Source organism: Stenella coeruleoalba, assembly GCF_951394435.1.
Source record: "Stenella coeruleoalba genome assembly, chromosome: 1".
Taxonomy (NCBI): domain Eukaryota; kingdom Metazoa; phylum Chordata; class Mammalia; order Artiodactyla; family Delphinidae; genus Stenella; species Stenella coeruleoalba.
Genome location: NC_137169.1, coordinates 150,090,910 through 150,109,820, shown reverse-complemented (window position 1 = coordinate 150,109,820; position 18,911 = coordinate 150,090,910). Strand labels below are relative to the sequence as shown.

The 18,911-nt window shown below is 41.1% G+C and overlaps 1 protein-coding gene across 2 annotated transcripts in view; it reads left to right on the top strand.

The window, feature by feature from the left end:
• Window positions 1-6,076: 6,076 nt before the first annotated feature.
• The window catches only part of DESI2 (desumoylating isopeptidase 2), a 42,613-nt gene continuing 29,778 nt past the window's right edge, over window positions 6,077-18,911 (top strand). The window contains exon 1 of one of the 2 annotated variants that reach the window (XM_079925702.1): window positions 6,077-6,435. In XM_079925702.1, the coding sequence (XP_079781828.1) occupies window positions 6,394-6,435 (42 nt within the window). In that variant the 5' untranslated portion in view covers window positions 6,077-6,393. The remainder of the gene's footprint in view (window positions 6,436-18,911) is intronic. The other variant, XM_079925701.1, reaches the window with a different exon arrangement.

The window sequence follows — 18,911 nt, the reverse complement described above, 5'->3', positions numbered from 1 at the left end:
TGACAGAACCCCAGTTTGTATGTACATTATTCACATTCCTCTCTGCTGTGTTTGGGGGAAAAAAGACATTTTAGCCTTTTTTAAGGTTATTGATTTAATTTCATGTTATTTGGTTGCCCTTAACCACTAAGGATTATCCAGCTTTTTGCACAAGTTTATACAAGTCTAGGATCCTTTATCAAGGCAGTTAATGTTCATCACTCTCCTGCATTTACTCCACCATCACCAAACACTCAGTTAAATATAAGTTAGCATTTTTTAAAATGACCACTCAACATAATGCTTAAGGGATTTCCTCTCTGTGACAGAACCCGGGAACCAATTCCTAGATACATAATGTTGGCATATTGAAGATGAGCTTAAAATTGTTCTTTAGTTTTGAGGCCATGTGTAAAGTTTAATCATATTGTAAAGTATCTATTCCGTATTAGAAATAGCTAGTTGACAGCTTATACTTCTCAAAACTCATGTTGTTAATGTACACAAACTCAGTTTCTGTATGTGAAGTTAGTGAGTCTTTTGTGTTACTCCAAAACGAAGGCAATGATTTATTTTTTCCCAGTCTCAATACAATTTGAGCTAATGACTCAAGCTGGATACTTTACATTTTAAAGCTGGAATCAGCAGTAGCCCTATGGGAAGGAAGACAAAGCATTGCCTTTTAAATACAGACTTTTAAAATGATCTGTTGTTTTCTTTTGGAACTAGAATTAGAATAGCTAATATTCACAAACCATTATTATCTGTACCTTATTGTTGCAAATGTGATAATAGAAAAGTTTGTTTATTTTTATGCCAGCTCGTATTGTGAGAACACATTTAGTCAGTTTGGGTTTTATCAATCCTGTTATGCTTGTCCTTGGAACATCTTTCACGTATTCAAGGTTTGTAGTTGAAAACTTTACTGTAAAAAAAATCAAAACCAAAAAAAGTATTGTTTTTACAGAATAAATTTATTGGAATGTGTACTGGGAGTAAGATTTGAGGTTGTAAACAACTAAGTTAGTGTAATTTGGCTTCATATATGTAATGTGACGTATTAATGTAATTCATATCTTAAAGCAAAAATTGTTAACAGCAAGTTGACAATAGAAAAAATATATATACTTTAGTTTTTTAAAAGTTAGAGAAACAAACATCCAACAGGAAGAAAACCCAACTTTTTTTAACAGAGACAAAACTAAAAAACTAAAAATAAAATAAATAGCGTAGCATTATTGTTTCTATTTATTTAGATTTTAAAGTTTATTTCATCTTTTGTATTCTAAAATGTATGTACACCTCTTTGTAAGAAGGATTCAAAGTGGCTTTGTTTTTTCTAATGAAATAGAGAATGAAAACTAAAATATATATACAAATCTTGGCATTTGTGAAACATGGATGGACCTGGAAGGTATTATGCTTAGTGAAATAAGTCAGACAGAGAAAGACAAATACTGTTTGTTTTCACTAACATGTGAAAACAAACAAATGAACAAATAAAACAAAAAACAGATTCATAGGGACAGGGAATAAATGGGTGGTTGTCAAAGGGGAGGGGGTTGGGGGAAGGACAAAATAGATGAAGGAGATTAAGAGGTACAAACTTCCAGCTATAAAATAAATGAGTTACAGGGGTGTAATGTACAACATAGGGAATATAGCCAATAATATTGGAATCATTTTTTATGGTGAGAGATGGTAACTAGACTTATTGTGGTGATCATTTTGTAATTTATAAAAATATCGAATCACTGTGTTGTACACCTGAAACTAATATAATATTGTCAGTTATACTTCAAGTAATTGAAAAAACACGCTTGGACTCAGTTCATCTCTACAACACAGTTCAGGCAGCAATAAGCTTTAAAATGTATTTTCCTTTATAATGCTTCAAATCCTTCAGGGGGCCTAAGAAATTGTTTGTGGTAGGTTGTGATGAGGCTACTATCTCTCAGTTTCAAATCTAACTTTCTAGTTTCAAATCTGCCTTTCCTTGCTGAGGCCAGGACTCTGCAAACCACATTTCTGCTCCAGACCTAGCTCCCTGGTAGCTTTCTCTAGTACCAGGTACTGGAGGAAGAAAAGTACTTCCTGTTTCCCACCTTTCCTGTCAGCGTGAGCTTAGTCATGCTTCTTCATCCCAGCAGTGGCAGCAGATTTCAGGAGCAGTGGTTGATTTCCAGCTTGAAGTTTTTAAAACTTTCCAGGACCCATGTCACCGTGCCACTCAGAGGCACCAGCAGCACCAGCCTGCCAAACTTCCCCCTTCAGAGCTCTGGATTCCACCTCCACGGGACTCTCTTCCAAGCTTTAAAACTGTTTAAATCCCAGCCTCTTTGTGCTTCCAGGCCTAGGGGTGATAGCTGCTTCTGGTGCTTCCCACCTCTCTGATACCTTAGTGTTCCTTTTTTTTGTCTTTTTCAGCCTCCAGTACCCCATTTACAACTATTTAATTACATTTTCTTTGTTAATATTACTGTCTCCTGACAACCACCCCAAATAAGTCTCCTATTATGCTCTACTACTGCTTGTGCCCTTCGGTTTAAATTAAAAATTAATGAATACATACTTTTTTTCTGTCTTCCACTGGTTAGTAAGCTTCATGAGGACTTTAATACTTGCACAGTGAATGAATGAATGAATGATAGATAATTTCAGTTACTGGCGGATCAGTACCTAAATTACACGAGCAACACAACTCGATTCATCATCAGTGAATTCAATTTTTTTTTTTTTTTCCGTACGCGGTCCTCTCACTGTTGTGGCCGCTCCCGTTGCGGAGCACAGGCTCCAGACGTGCAGGCTCAGCGGCCATGGCTCACGGGCCCAGCCGCTCCGCGGCATGTGGGATCTTCCCGGACCGGGGCACGAACCCGTGTCCTCTGCGTCGGCAGGCGGACTCTCAACCACTGCGCCACCAGGGAAGCCCTGAATTCAATTTTGTAACTGGTTAATTTGAAGTGACCTTGGGACATCCTGTATGGTGGGCAGGCTAATAGCTCCCCAAAGATGTCCACATTCCAGTTCCCCAGACCATGCAAATATATTACTCTACATAGGATAAAAAGACTTTGCCGATGTGATTAGGTTAAGGATCTTGAGATGACATTATCCTTGATTATCCAGGTGGGCCTAAAGTAACCACAAGGGTCCTTGTAAGTGAAAGGAGGAGGCAGGAGAGTCAGGGAAGATATGATGGAAACAGGTCAGGGTGATGTGGCCATGAGTCAAGGAATGAGAGCAACCTCTAGGAGATGAATAAGAAAGGCAAGGAAGCAGATTCTCCCCTGGAGCCTCCAGAAAGAACATAGTCCTTGATTTTAGTCCAGGGAGACTCATTTTGGACTTCTGGTCTCTAGAACTGTAAGGTAATAAACATGTGTAGTGTTGTTTCAAACCGCTAAGTTTGGGGTCATTTGTTACAGCAGAAATAGGAAACTAATACACCTGGTGGAGACGTCTAATAGCTGCAGGTTATACTGGCCTAGTGCTCAAGAGAGAGACAGGGATTGGAGATGGGGGCCTTAGACTTTTCAGCTTACAGGTGATCCTTACAGCTGACAGAGTAGCTGAGATCACAAAGAGCAAAGGGAGTGTTTAGAGTAAGAGGTGAAATGAACCAGTAGCTTGAGCCCTCAGTAGGAGGTGTTATGACGTGTTAATGGAGAGTGCCTGCCTTTCCCCACACCTGTAGTTTGTTCAGTTGGGTTAGGAGGAAAGGAAGGCCACGGCGGCGGGGGGAGGGAAGCAAAGCAGCTGGGTACACCAAAAATGAATTTTAGAACTTTGTCCACAACCTGAGGATAAGTCAAAGAACAATCATGCACGCAGCATTTACTGTCACTCAACACTGCCTGGCAATTCAACCCTATTTCCCTGGTATATTTGTCTTCTCTATTTTACACCTTCTCCTCTGTCTTCAAATTCCCTACACCTCACCCCTCCCCAACTTTCCAGTGATCTTGCCTCTTACTCATTGAGAAGATCAAAACAAATCAGAGAAGAACTGCCCTCATTTGTCTTCTACACTTTCCATACCATCACTATGCACTTGCATCTACCTTATATGCTGTCACTACAGATAAAGCATCCCTCCTACTAAAGGCCAAACCCTCACTTATGCACTGGATCTCTTCCCCTTCTTACCTTGCCCATGGAAATCCCCTCTCTCTCCTACATCATCAATTTCTCTTTTTACATACAAGTATACTTTAGTATCTCTCGTCTTTAAAATGTCCTCCATTGACCACACAGCCTTATTCCACTATTGCCCCAAGTTGCCTACAGTCTCCATTTCTTCACTTTACACTCACCCCTCAAACCACTCCAAATGTTCTCTGGATCCCACTCCTCCCCTGACACTGCTCATGTCAATGCTACCAGTGACCTCCATACTGCTGAATCTAATACTTAACAGCTTCTGTGCTACCATGTACTCCTCCTGCCTCTGTGATTCCTCTTCCTCCTCTACATGATGGGGGCTAGATCTTTGTCTTTGACCCCTTTACCTTTTCTAAGCTACACATTTTCCTGTCATCCAGTAAGTCCTAAGGCTTTAGAGTCCATTTATCATGGCCATGTCTCCACTTTTTCCAAATGCCTACTTGACATCATGGATGTCTCAATGGTATCTGCAACTTAACAAGACCAAACCAAAACTCTTGATTTCCCTCTTCCCAACCTGTTCTTCACAATTTTCACATCTTATGAATGGCACCACCATCCACACAATTTCTGAAGTCAAAAATCTAGAAATTAGCCTTGAGTGTTCTCTCCCTAACAAACTCAATATCCAATTCATTAGCAAGTCCTGTAGAGCAGCAGTTCCCAACCTTTCTGGCACCAGGGACCAGTTTCGTGGAAGATAATTTTTCAAGGGGGTCGGGGGGAAATGGTTGAGGCGGTAATGCCAGCGATGGAGAGCGGCAGATGCCAGCGATGGAGAGCAGCAGATGCCAGCGATGGAGAGCGGCAGATGCCAGCAATGGGGAGCGGCAGATGCCAGCGATGGAGAGCAGCAGATGAAGCTTCCCTCGCTTGCTGCTCACCTCCTGCTGTGTGTGTGTTGGGGGGGCGGGGCGGGCGAAACCCCTGCTGTAGAGTCTACTTCCAAAATAGTCCAAATTAATTTATTCAGTGTTACCCACTACCCCCAATATCCAAGCCACCTTTTGGCGTGCACTTGTGGAATAGCTTCTTAACTGGTTGAATCAATTAACTTTGCAGGACTGGCTTTTCGTCATTCGGATCTGAGCTTACACCTAGACCTTCGCACTGCAGCCAATCTAAGCTTACTCTCAATCACTTCATCCTATTTTAACTCTCTACAAAGCACATATCACCGATATTTTGTTTGTCCTCCCTCCTGTTCATTTCTATATTCCCCAGGGCCTACATCACGGCCTGGCAAAGGGCAGGCACATAAATAATTTTTGAACGAATACAAAAGCACATACTGCGTCCCACGGTTGTGCTAATCTATGAGTACTGTCCTCTCTTCCCATCTCAGCAGGATACTTTCGTAAATGTAAAATTCCACACTGAGGATTAACTGGATGCATATTACACCGGTTCCCCCACCAGTAACCCGCCTTCCCCTATTTCCCCACCCCTCCCCTTGCAAAAATAAATAATAATAATAATGAGGAGAGATTTGGAAAACGGCGTCATCAATATGGTCTTCTGCCACATTCCGAAGGCTTCATCGAGTTAAACGTGACAGAAACTAACCGCAGCAGCAGCGGAGAGGTAAGGTAGAAGAGTTAGAAGACCTCACCAGCCGCAAGAGCGGACTACAAGTGCTGGGGCGCTGACCGCAAGCACTGCATGCTGGGAGCTGTAGTCTCCCGGGGAGGCCTGGCTCGACGCACCGGGCCCCCGCAGCATGCTGGGAACTGTAGTCGACGGCTGGCAACCCGCCGCGAGGAAGGACCGCAGTTGAGACTCCGCCTCTGCGCTTCCTCATTGCATGCTGGGAACTGTAGTCTTTCTGGGAACCCGCTCCTCCCGGGCCGAGAGGCACCGAGGCTGCTCCATCTTAGGTCCGAGTGCGGCAGTGGAGGCTAGAGCGCAGGCGGGCTCAGCCCAGGCGCCGGCCGGCCGGCCCCGCCCCCGGGGGCCTGGCGCCCGCCCCTCGCTTGGGCCCCGCCTTCCCCCACGTGTCTGCTGCCGGGGGAGGCGCCTGAGCCGGAGCGGGCCGCCTGCGGTCCGGCCCGGTCGGCGCAGAGGGTGTAGTTGGCGGCGCCCGGGAACGAGTTGCTTCCCGATGTTCCCGCCCCGGCTGCCGCGGGCCGCGCTGTGCGCTTAGTGCCCGGCTCCGGCCCCCTGAGGCGTCCGGGGGGCGGTGAGAGCGGCCTCGGCCCCGCGGAGACGAAGCAGCTGGAGGGCGAGGCGGCGGCCGCCGGGAGGAGGATGGGGGCTAACCAGTTAGTGGTGCTCAACGTGTACGACATGGTGAGTACGGCGCCAGCGGCGGGAGCCCGGCCCAGGCCCGCACCCTCTCGCCGGTCGGCTCGGATCCGGCCCCACGCGCTTCCTGCCTCGCGTCGCTGTCTCCCGCTTGGTTCTCTGGTGTGGGGGGAGGGGAGTATTATTTTTTAATCCTTGTAAACGTCGACGCGCTTGTTAGCGTTGCCCAGTCTGCCCCGGGGCTTTGGCCAAGACTCGGTTCGTCTTGAACCTCTCGTGTGCCCCGACTTGGCCCGGACCCTGGGCTGGGCCCGAACCTCTTGTCCCTTCCGCGAAGCTTGGGTCGCGGGCCGGACTTCCCACTCCACACGGACTCCGGGGCAGCCCCGCTTCTCCCACGCCGACTGCCTACTCTGCCAGACCAGCCCAAGACTTCAGAAACTCCCAAGCTCTTGTAAGTCCACAAAGTCACCGCTTGTGATGCCTGTGTTAGAGTCTCTTTAAAGGTGAACAGGAGCCAAGACACCCTTGCCTCCAAGGCAACCTCATTAAAATGAATGAGGCTAAAATTTATCCAGAAAATAGCCCAGCAGAATTATTTAGGGATCATGGTGGTGCTCCTTTCCTGGATTTTGGAGACCACTTTCCAGGTGATGCAACAGGTATGTGACGTGACCACAAGAGAGGGACTCGAAGAACTTGTTTGTTGTCATCTAACTTTGGAGTACTGTGAGCACACAGAATTGAGTCCAAGGATTGGTTTGCGTTATAATTGCCATTGAAATACCCAGTACACAGTTATTGTTGCAGTTAGATGCGTGTTTGGGTTTGTTTGCTTTCGGTTGATAAGTTTTTGTTTTATAAGGGATTCCCTTCTACCTGCGATGTTTAAAATTTCTTGTTAAGTGGATTGACAAATGAAAAAGTCCCCAACATTATTTTTGTTGTCTTAAAGATGCAGAAGAGCAAAAATACTGGAGGTCAGGAGTCTCGGTTCTCATTCACAGATCTAACATTTTTGCTCCCTTGTACTGTTTTTAAGTTTTTAAATTTACAGTGTAACATCTTGGGTAGAAAGGGATTCCCATGCCACAATCTGGGAATTATGTGAGAAGGCCATAAGAACTGCTTGAGATTTGAGATCAGATCTCTGTTGAGTTCACATATAAACTTGGGAGGTGAAAGGAGATGGGTTAACATACAGAGAAAAGTGGCACATGATAGAAAAAGTTACAGAGAAGACTGTAATTCTCTAGAGTAATAATTCTCTAGAGTAAATAATTCTCTAGAGTAAAACGTTTTGTGGATAGCTGTGGATGCCTTTATTTTCCAAGAATTTTTATTGCTCTTTTATTGTTTCTGTTTACCCTCCTCCCTACCACGCCCCCAGTGATCTGAATTTGGTTTCTTGTTTATTCGTGAAGATTGTTACCAACCATCTGTCCCTCGGGATATATTCTGCTCTTGAGAGCACAATATCCCTTTTCTTCTAGATTATTAAACCCCGTTAGAAATTAGGATTATGCAATGGCCAGAGGACCACGGTTTCATAGCCTAAAAGAAGTCTGTGAAAGTAGAGGAAGAGAGTGTTTTGCTTTTTTAATAAAACTGAAAGTACATTCTTTGGCTTTTAATGGCCTTTTTTACACTTTAGGTATTCTGTGAATCACAAAAATCATTGCCATGTGGTAAATGTAGGAAAAGCTAGAGATGATATTAAAACCAGTATATTTTAAAGGGAGGAGTGTTCTGAAAGATTTTAAAAATATTAACTGGATGACAAAGATCTTATTCTTCACATCACTTTTGTAAAGTAGGTAGTTACAAAGGAAGCAGAGAATAGGGTAGGTTAAACCTTCCCAGGTAACTATGAATAGGATCTAGAATTTCTAGACCACAGTCTGTTTCATTATTTTCTCTACTGAATAATTCCTGTGTCAACAGGAGGAGAAGGAGCATGTGAATGTTTATTATCAGAATGGAAACTAGCTGAATTATATGACTCCTAATAAACTTCCTTTTATATGTTCTTTTAAGGGCTTTTGGTCTGTGAGTGTTTTGTCTCACTAACTCAGCAACCTACAGTTATTTAGTTAGGACCCTGTAAAAGTCACAAAAATTATTTACCCTTTTTTTCTTTAAGGAATTTAGAAAGTCATAGGGGAGTTAACAATACAGTAGTAACAGTAGTAACAATTCAAAACAGAATACCATGCTTTTGATAAGAGGAGAACAAGATGTAAAGGAGAAGACTGAGTGTGCTTGTAGGATCAGGGAATGCTGAAAGATAAAGGGGGCAAAACCTGAAGGATTGGTAGGATTTCCGCAGGCAGGGAACATTCAGCATGAACACTGGCAGGAGTAGGAAGGCATAGGTTGGATTTGGGAAATCCAGTATAGCGAGAGTGTAGGATGCATGAAAGGAGACAAAACTTTCAGTTTGATTAGAATTTTTATTATTTGGGGCTGAGGGGCTGGGCTGCGAGCCAGGGGGAACCATTTAAAGTTTTTGTGGGGAGGAGCAATGTGATCAGAGTTACGTTTTAGAATTAAGACCAGTGGGTTGAGGTACAAATTTGTATCTATTACACTCTCATTTTTCTCAAGCCAGTTTTGGTTTTTGAAACATTTTTGCTTGATGTGAAGGGCAAATTCCTTTTATCTTTGGTAGTACTTCCTATTCATCATAAATGACTTTGATGAGGATTACTGTGGTCTGTCTGTACAGGCCTAATACATCAACTATCTATCTAGTCCAGACTTGGTAAACATGAAAATCAGCCTTTGATTTGCACTTAATAATCACTGTTTATAGGGACCTCTTGCGGTGTATCCTTGTACCTCTTTCTCTGTGAGACTGTTACTTGCTCTAGGTGACTGTAATTTTCCTGTTCAGTAGATTGGGAGCTGTTCATCATTTCTTTTCTCCCATAACTCTGCCACATACATGAAAATAATTGTATCAGGGTCATCTGAATTAACTTTCTTCTCATGAAGAAACAGTATAATCCTCAAAAGGTTACTTAATCTTACACAGTGCTGCTTAATTATTGCTTGCTGCCTTCTCAGTGATTATGTTCCTCTCTGTACTTTGGGGTAATCTACCACCAATAAAACATGTCCTGGAGTTATTTTCCAAGTCTTGGGAATGAGGTTATTCACATATTGCTAACTTACTGGCATACATAGTAAAGCAGGTGATTCAGATTAGTTTCCCTTGCTGGGCCAGTCTCTGGTATAGTCACTTTAGCACAAAGTCTTCATGTGTCATAGATCCAGATTTTGTGCTACTAAGGAATTTTTATAAAGTAAGAATATGCAGTAATATGATGACGTTTGTAGATTCATTCCGTAAACAATTTTCTTCCTATTGTTAAACAGTACCTGTACATCTTCAGAGTCTTAACAGAAAAGAAACACTTTCTAGGACTCTTCAAATGAGGAAGTTTTTGTCTGGACTCCATTCTTTTGATCCTCCTGTCTGCATTACACTTCCAGAGAGTGTGAGGCCATGCAGGTGTGACATGGTCTGACTTCCCGTACATCTGTAGATCTAATTCAGACTTTCTGAAAGAGTTTCAGACTCATTTAAATATACTTTTCACCTAAGTGATTCCATAATATTATTAAAACAACATGTCCAGGAACAAACTTCTTTTTCCCTTTTCTCCTTTCCTGACTTCAGACCCTTCCCCGTTACTCTACCGAACCCCCCCAGTCCCCCACATTTCTTGTTAAAGGCCCATTTCCTACCAATCCCCCACTATCTCCCCTCCCCCCAACATATACTCTTTATGCTCACACAATGAAATTTTTAAGTTATCCGAGTAAGCTATACTGTACCCAGGTTCTTTCACACATGCTGATCCTTCTGTGTGGAATGTCCTATTCCAGCGTTGATCAGTATGACCCCCTGCTCCTAGCTGTAGCTTAGCCTTTATTCATCAGACTTGGCTTAACTTCTGTGCCCTAGTTGTAATTTCTACATGTCTCAATCACTGCATGTATTATAATTCTGTGCATCCCACTAAACTGTAAGTTCCTTGATAGCATCATACTATCACCAGTGTTTAGAACAGGGCCTGTCGCTAGAATGTGTTCTGTAAGTAAATCTTTACCAGATGAATGGGATTTTAACTAGGCAGTTTTGTTAGGAATGGTGCTAGTACTTGAATGGCCTGAAAAGGTCATCTGTTCCCTCTTCTCCCTGTGTCAAATGCCTATTTCTGGGTTTTTTTCCTTGTACTTTACTTAGTTTATTGCAGGATTTTAGCTTTATTGGACCAAGAAGGGAAGTAAGATAGCAAAATAACATCAATTATTCTTCTTTGACATTGTTTTTTTGTTCTGTTTTGTTTTGTTTTTAACACTGTGTAACTAGACTGAAGAAATGTTCTTAATCTGTTTATTCTTTGAACTTGGATTTTAGTCACTCCTTGGAAGATAATCCCTTCAAAAACATTGTCAGTTCCTGAATTTTAATAAGATTTAACTAGTTAATAGGAACTAGTCTTAACTTTCTTGTACCAAGTATGCTTCTTGGGCCAGTGACTTTCCTACCACTTGATATAGAAACAGTGACCCGTGAGTCTAGCTAAAAAAAAAGAAAAAGGGCAGTCATAAATCAGCCCTCCTGTGTTATCTCTGACAGTATCTCCTTTTTTCTTTTCTTTCTTTCTTTTTTTTTTTTTTGGTTTAGTGTATAAAAGAATCCAGTCCCTCTATATATTTGTTTTATATTCCTGCAATAACAAATTGCCCAAAACTTAGTGGTTTAAAGTAATGCACATTTATTCTCTCACATTTCTGTAGGTCATGCATTCAGGTGGACTAGGCTGGTTCCTTTGCTCCAGATCTCACAAGGCTTGAAAGCAAGGTGTCAGCTGGCCTAGGCTGTGGGGGACACATCTGCTGCTAAGCCCGTTAGATTGTTCCCAGAATTCAGTTGCTTGCAGTTGTAGGGCTGAGGTCCCATTCCTTGTTTTGTCAGCCGAGCCTCTCTCAGATGCTTAAAGCCTCTTGCATCCTTCATCCTCAAACCAGCAATAATGCATTGATTCCTTCTCACACTTCACATATCTCTGGCCTCCCCTTCTCCCACATGTTTCCTACCTCCATCCAGTAAAAGTTCTCTGCTTTTAAGGGCTCTTATAATTAGATGAGACCCACAAGGATAGTCCAGGGTAGTATCTATCTTAAAATCTGTATCCTTACATCTGCAAAGTCCCTTTGTCATGTAATATAGCATATTCACGGGTTCTGGAGAGCAGGATCTGGACATCTTAAGGAGTCATTCTGCTTACCACACCATCTGTGAAAGGTATTTTGTAAACCCCAAAATGTTCAGTGTTCCCTTTTAGCAGTCCCTTGACTTGGCATGGAATAAATGTTAACCTAGTAATTTAAAATGGAAAATTTGAGGTACAGTCATCCCTCAGTATCCATGGGGGAATTGGTTCCAGGATCCACCCTAGATGCCAAAATCTGCAGATGCTCAAATCCTGTGGTTGACCCTCCACATGCGCAGGTGTGGAACCTGTGGATACGGAGGGCTGACTGTATGTTATTGAAAAAAATCCACGTATTAAGTGGTCCCGTGTTGTTCAACCGTCACCTGTATTCAGAAAGTAAAGTATGGGAATCTTTTATGATTGGCAAATACTCCGATGTTAAGGGTCCAAGCATGCTGATGACTACAGACCCTTCAAACTGCAGTGGTATAGTGTATATCAATCTCGAGGTCACGTGTTGATGGATAAAGTTAACAGTATAGAATTCAGTGAAACTTATAAATTAAGTACTTTAAATACTAAGGAGAGCCTACTATTTTAGGTGAAATCTTTTGTTAAATGGATTTTTCTTAAGACAGGTTATACTTACACTTTCCATTTGTTGACTGTCAGATTTTCTATAAGAATATTTAAATTCCAAAGCACCATTATTGTTCAAGTATCACCCAGCTGGTTACTAGAATATAAAGAGAAGACTGCCAAAATAATCTTAGACTATGAGAAAGGCAGAACAATAATAAAGGGAAACGAGATACATGTCAATAATTTTGTTTCAATTTATTTGGAATGTATTTTGGTGTATGACTGTGATAGTCCCCTACCCCCAAAACAATAACTCAAAACTTAACTAATTAACCCCACATTATTTGAAATAAAAGTCTCTCCTCACTAAATTGTGATGTCATCCTTATCATAATACTAAATTCTTGCCCATACAGGATTGATTCTAGTCTCATTACTACAGTATTTTAATTATTATAATCTCACAATATATTTAGTATATGGCTGGGCCAGTTTCCCTTTCTTATCATTCCAAAGTTTTCATGGCTGTTACTCATTTTCTTTTTTAGAAGTACTTTGTAAGGCTCTGAAAAAATTGCATACTTTTTTGTCTTTTTTTTTTGACTTTGTTAAAATACACATAAAATTTACTGTCTTAACTATTTTTACCTGTGTAGTTCCGTGTATAACACATTGTTGTGCAACCAATCTCCAGAACTTTTTCATCTTGCAAAAGTGAAACTATACCCATGAAACAATTTCCCACTTCCCCTTCCCCTCAGTCCCTGGTTATTCCCATTCTACTTTCTTTCTCTGAATTTGACTAGATGCCTCATATAAGTGGAATCATACATTTGTCTTTTTGTAACTGACCTATTTTTCTTTGCATAGTGTCCTCAAGTTTCATCCCTGTTGTAGCATGTGTCAGAATTCCCTTCCTTCTTAAAGGTGAATAATATTCCACATTTTGTTTATCCGTTTATCTGTTGATGGACACTTGTTTGCTTCCACCTTTTGGCTATTGTAAATAATGCTGCTGTGAACATGGGTCTACAAATAAATCTGTTCAAATCTTTGCTTTCAGTTCTTTTAGCTGTATACCCAGTAGCCCACAAGATTTTTTTTGTTTTATGACATTTCAGTCTCATGTCATCCCTAGAAAGGCTTCCCCTAGCCTAAAATTATAGAAATAATCTACATGTTTGTTCCCAAGTGGAAAACCAGTACTAATTATTGAATGATCCATGGTTCCCCATGTTAATTGGAGGTACGTGCCACGTTTATCCTGTCTTAAATTATCATGGATATATAAATCTATTTAACTTTCTATACTGTTCATTTATTTAGTTACCACTTCCTGCACCATTACAGATGTTTAATTGCAGTATTCTACTGTGTTTTGATAACTGGTGATAAGTTTCTCATATTCTCTTTCAGAATTCTCTTTATTTTTCCCACACATTTGTTTTTCAAATAAAATTTAAAATCAATTTGTAAAAAATGTCATTGAAAATTTAAGTGTAATGACATTAAATTTATGAATAATTTTGGGGAGAATTGATAGATTTACAATATTGAGTCTTTTCCCGTAATAATAAGAGCTAACGGGACTTCCCTGGTGGTCCAGTGGTAAAGATTCCGCCTTACAATGCGGGGCACAGGGGTTTGATCCCTGGTCGGGGAACTAAGATCCCACATGCCGCGGGACAGCTAAGCCTGAGCTCGCACACCTCAGCTAGAGCCTGCACGCCTCAACTGGAGCCTGCGTGCCGCAAACTACACAGCCCACGCGCTCTGGAACCCAGGCGCCACAACTACAGAGCCCATGTGCCCTGGAGCCTGCGCGCCACAACTCGAGAGAGAAACATGTACGCCACAACTAGAGAGAAGCCCACGTACCACAACAAAGAGCCTTGTGTGCCACAGTGAAAGATCCCGCATGTCTCAACGAAGATTCCACGTGCCGCAACTAAGACCCAACGCGGCCAAAAATAAATAAATTAAAAATAAATAATAAATAAACCTTTAAAAAAAATTAGAGCTAACATTTTTGAATGTTTTCTGTATGCCAGCCATTGCAATAAGCCATTCCCTCATATCCTTTTTAAAAATGATGAAACTGGGGCTTAGTTGAAGAATGTGCTCAGAATCATGCCATAAGTGATAGAGCAGTCTTGAACCAAGAGTTCTGACACTAAAATCTGTGCCCTTAACCACCATATAGCTGCCCTCATCCTTGGAAAGTGCTGTGTTTCTCTTTTTATTTGTCCTAATCTTACACCCATTCCTAAACTAACTTTCACTGTGCTCTTTGGAACTCATGAATGAGTAGTGATTTTTAAAATCCCCTACATCCTAAACCTTTTCTGTAAATGGTCCTCTGATGGTTAATTTTATGTGTCAACATGGCTAGGGCAGAGTACCCAGTTTTCAGTCAAACAGCAGTCTAGATGTTGCTATGAAGATATTTTTTAGATGTGATTAATATTTAAATCAGGAGACTGAGTAAAGCAGATTATCCTCCATAATGTGGGTGGGCCTCATCCAATCAGTTGAAGATCTTAAGAGAAAAGACTGCGGGTCCGTAAGGAAGAAAGAATTCTGCTGCCAGACGAGCTGTTACATCACCTCTTCCCTGCCTTTCCTGCCTGCTCTCCTGCCCTGCAAATTTCACACTTGTCATCCCCCACTATCACGTGAGTCAATTCCTTAAAATAATCACTCCCTTGTTCTCCCCCTACCGTCTAAGTTAGATTTTGTAGTCTACCATTTTAATCATTCCCTCTGTCATATTTGTCTGGCAAATGTTGTTAAATTGAACTCTCCATGTCCTCTACACCTCAGCAGACAAATGCAGCTAGAGAAAAATATACAACCATACAGACTAATCTCACTTTAAAATCATGACCACAAACCCCAAGAGGACCCTAAGTGCCGTCTGGCAATGCTTCCTTATTTCTATGGTCAACTGACTTTCCCACTCTCCAAGGCAACTACAGTATTTCATGCTCTCTCCCCACATTCCTTACTGTCAGCTGATGGCTTCACTGCTTATTTCACTTAAATTAAAAAAAAAAAAAAAGCGATTGAAGAGAATTTTCTCATCCTTCCACCACCGCTGTTCACCTCCCTCCTATTACATGGAAAGGGAACGCATTGCCGGTGTCCCTGCCTGAGGTCAAACCTTCCACTGTGTGCTGAAGCCCATGCTCTCCTATGCAAGGACTTTGCTTTTCTTCTGTTCTCTCTCAGTTTTTCCCCCTCTACGGTCATTCCAGTCAGCATATGAATATGCTGTAATATTTTCCAGTCCTTATTATCTCTGTTTATAAATTCTTCACTCTGCAGTGAGCTTGAGGGTAGAGAGAGTGTGTTACTCTTCTTTTTATTCCCAGAGCTTGGGACATAGTGATCACTTTAAAAAGGTTTGTGGACTTACCTGAAGTTCCCCTAGGACTTGTCGTCCTAAAACAGTTTCTCCCTCCACTGTGTCCTCTTGTTCATTGCTGCTACTTGCAGGATGGAGAAGCATGCTGCTGGACACCTGCAATGGCTTTGGGTTTCAACCATGTGGCTGGCTGCTCACCTCCGGGGACGTGCTTTGCTCTGGTGTCTTGACGGGTCTCCCTAGCCAGTCAAGTGGCAAGTGAGAGTCCCAAAGCATCCACACTGGTTCAGAACAAGAGTATCGATGTGAGAAAGAGTCAGGGCTGAGACAGACCTGGCTTCTCCTTGGTCACGCCTTCTCTACCTTCTCCTTGGTCACGCTTACTGTGTGGAATCTGTTATCGGAAGTAGTGAAATGCAGTTCTTTGTGGTTTAGCCTGGCATCAGGCTGCATGGATTTGTATTCTACCTCCTGCGCTTTAGCTGTGTGACTTTAGGAAAATTACTTTACTTCTCTGTGCTTCTATTTCTTTCTAAAATGGGAATAGGACTTCCCTGGCAGTCCAGTGGTTAAGACTCCACGCTTCCAATGCAGGGGGTGCTGGTTCAATCCCTGGTCACGGAGCTAAGATCCCACATGCCAGGCAGCACGGCCAAAAATTTTAAAAATAAAATAAAATGGGAATAGTACTGTACCTAGCTCATAGGGTTTTTTTAAGGATCATGAGTCAATTTGTGTAAAATGCATAGGATGATACCTGGCACATGATAAGCACTAGAAAGTGTTGGCTATTGTTATTGCTAGTGTTGTTATTTGCAGGATTGTAGAAGCTAAATGAGCTTCCATTTGTATACTTTCAGCCGTTGCAACACTTAATAACTCAAGTTTTGGAATTTCATCAGTTTATCTAAAGGAGTGTTAGTACACAGAACAAAGTGCTACCCAGATTTAAGCATTAAAAGCAGGCTGTTGAATGGAGAGCAAACTAGGGGTTACCAGTTTGCAGGGGTGCGCAAAAGGGTACAAATTTTTGGGTGTAAGATAGGCTCAAGGACATATTGTACAACGTGGGGAATATAGCCAGTATTTTATAACAGCTGTAAATGGAAAGCAACCTTTAAAAAATTGTATAAAAAATTAATAGTAAATTTAGATTTAAAAAAATGTGGGCTGTTGTACACTTGACACCATCTCCAAGATCTCCATCGTACTATATGTATAAAATTGAGGTTAATTGTATAGCCTTTTTTTCCCCTTTGTGTGTTAGAGTTGACAGCTGGTCTTCAGCCTTTCTGCCAGATGAACTTAATGCTTCTAATTTATATAAGTCTTTAAATATTTGTGGAAACTAAAAATAAACAACTTAGCTTGAGATTGGTTTGTATACCGTAGTGTAATTATAATTTCTAGCTCACTGTCCAACACTGAGTTAAATGAACCACCAGATAAAGTTAAGATGTTAATTGTCTCCAGCAGTTCTCAGTATAATCTGTTGTGTGTATTCTAGTCTACTGAATAGTATAAAAAGAGTTGTCTGGTTGAAGTACAGTCGAAATTCTAGTTTCCAGAAGGAACATATCTTCTAGATTTTCCCACTCCTTCAGATTTGAGGGTTAGTTATAGCTCCCAGAATAGGAGGTCTCTACATTACTAAACTAGTAATAAGGTAGGCATGTCACATGGCATTTAGGCAAGAGTAAGTGATGGCTATTTCTTTTTACTTGCGATGGTATATGATGGGCCACCATAATTTCACATTTAAGGAAAAATAATGAACTAATAGTATTGATCTCCATCTTATTCTGAAGTTTCAGGGTACTTCGAGATCATGTAAAGAAAATCAAAGCCACATGAGACTGTTAGGAAGTAGTCATGTGACTTCAAAAGGCACTAGGTGAAGGCTAAGAAACCTGGGCTCTGTTTACAGTTTAGCCAGTCATTATGTGGCCTTGGGCACAGATTACTTGCTTGAATATCCCATAATTGATTTACATATTTTATGTGGACTGTTATTATGAAAGAATAAGTGAAAGCATGTGTTAGAGTAACCCAAAAAGAGTTATTAATTTATTAGATATACACATACTTGTTTTAACACTTGTCAAATTTTGACTGATTGTTTACATTCTTAATGAGTTCCTTATGGGCAACGACAGTGAGTTAATCATCCTGAGTATCCCCAGTGTCTAGCAGAGTCCCTGACATACATTTTATTGAATCAAAGTTCTCTAACTTGCTTTATTTATAGCTTTGTAGGTAAGTAAAAATTTTAAATGAGATTTAAATTGAGATGCAATTTAGGGGAACCTTCTAGAACTGTTTCTCAATTTTATCCTGGACCAACTAAAATACACATTTTACATAATACTTACTATACACACATGTAACTGAAACCAGATGTTCAGGAAACACCTTGCTGTGTGTGATGTCCTCTGATAAGTTCTATTGCATTATGTTTCATTCATTTAAAATAATGCTGGTGCAACCCACTGAAATGATTTTAGGATTCTTTAATGGGTTTTAAACCTACAGTTTAAAAGATACCTCTCAGGAAGGCAAGCTCCATGAGAACAGGAACTTGATCATGTTCACTTCTGTATTGCTAGTTCTTAGCACATAATAGGTGTTCAGTACATATATCTTGAATGAGAGAAAGAATGGAGTTGTTTTCCCATGGGTCACGTTTAAGAACAGGACAAAGGGAAAAGCATTACATATTCCTTGCTACATTTCAGCTCATCAAGTATTTGAGTGATCTAAGTACGATATAATACAATACACTAAGCAACATGGAAGGTACAGAATTAAGTAAGACTTTGTCTCAGATCTCATGCAGTTTTAGAACCCAATCCACGAGGACAGTCAGGTGCAAATAGGCCTTCTTAAAAGGAGTTTCGGGGTTTTACCAAAATTTTTATTTCACACGACTAAATTAAGTGCCTGATACGAGAGATTTTCCAGAACATGGTTTTCTGGTGTAGATGTGGCTCAGGACCAAGAATTGGCAGTACCCTGCCCCATCTACTTATCATCACTAGTAGAGTCTAACGGTGGCTAATATAAAATAGGGTTAGTCTTAAAAATATTCAAGGGGCATTTGGTTCACTGTTGATTTGACTTCTAAAAATCTGTTCTCCTTTAAATAACTTAATTCACAGTCATCCTATGTCTAGCTTGTTGTGGGAGGGTCTTAGAAATTAGATCCTTTGGTAAACATAATAATTTGTTTTTGAAAATTAGTTTGCATAGTTAGTAAACAGGGGGAAGCTTTAGCTCTGTACAAAATACACGTCACCACATTTTCCTTGGTTTCTTAGATTATCGTGTCAGTATGTAGTTAG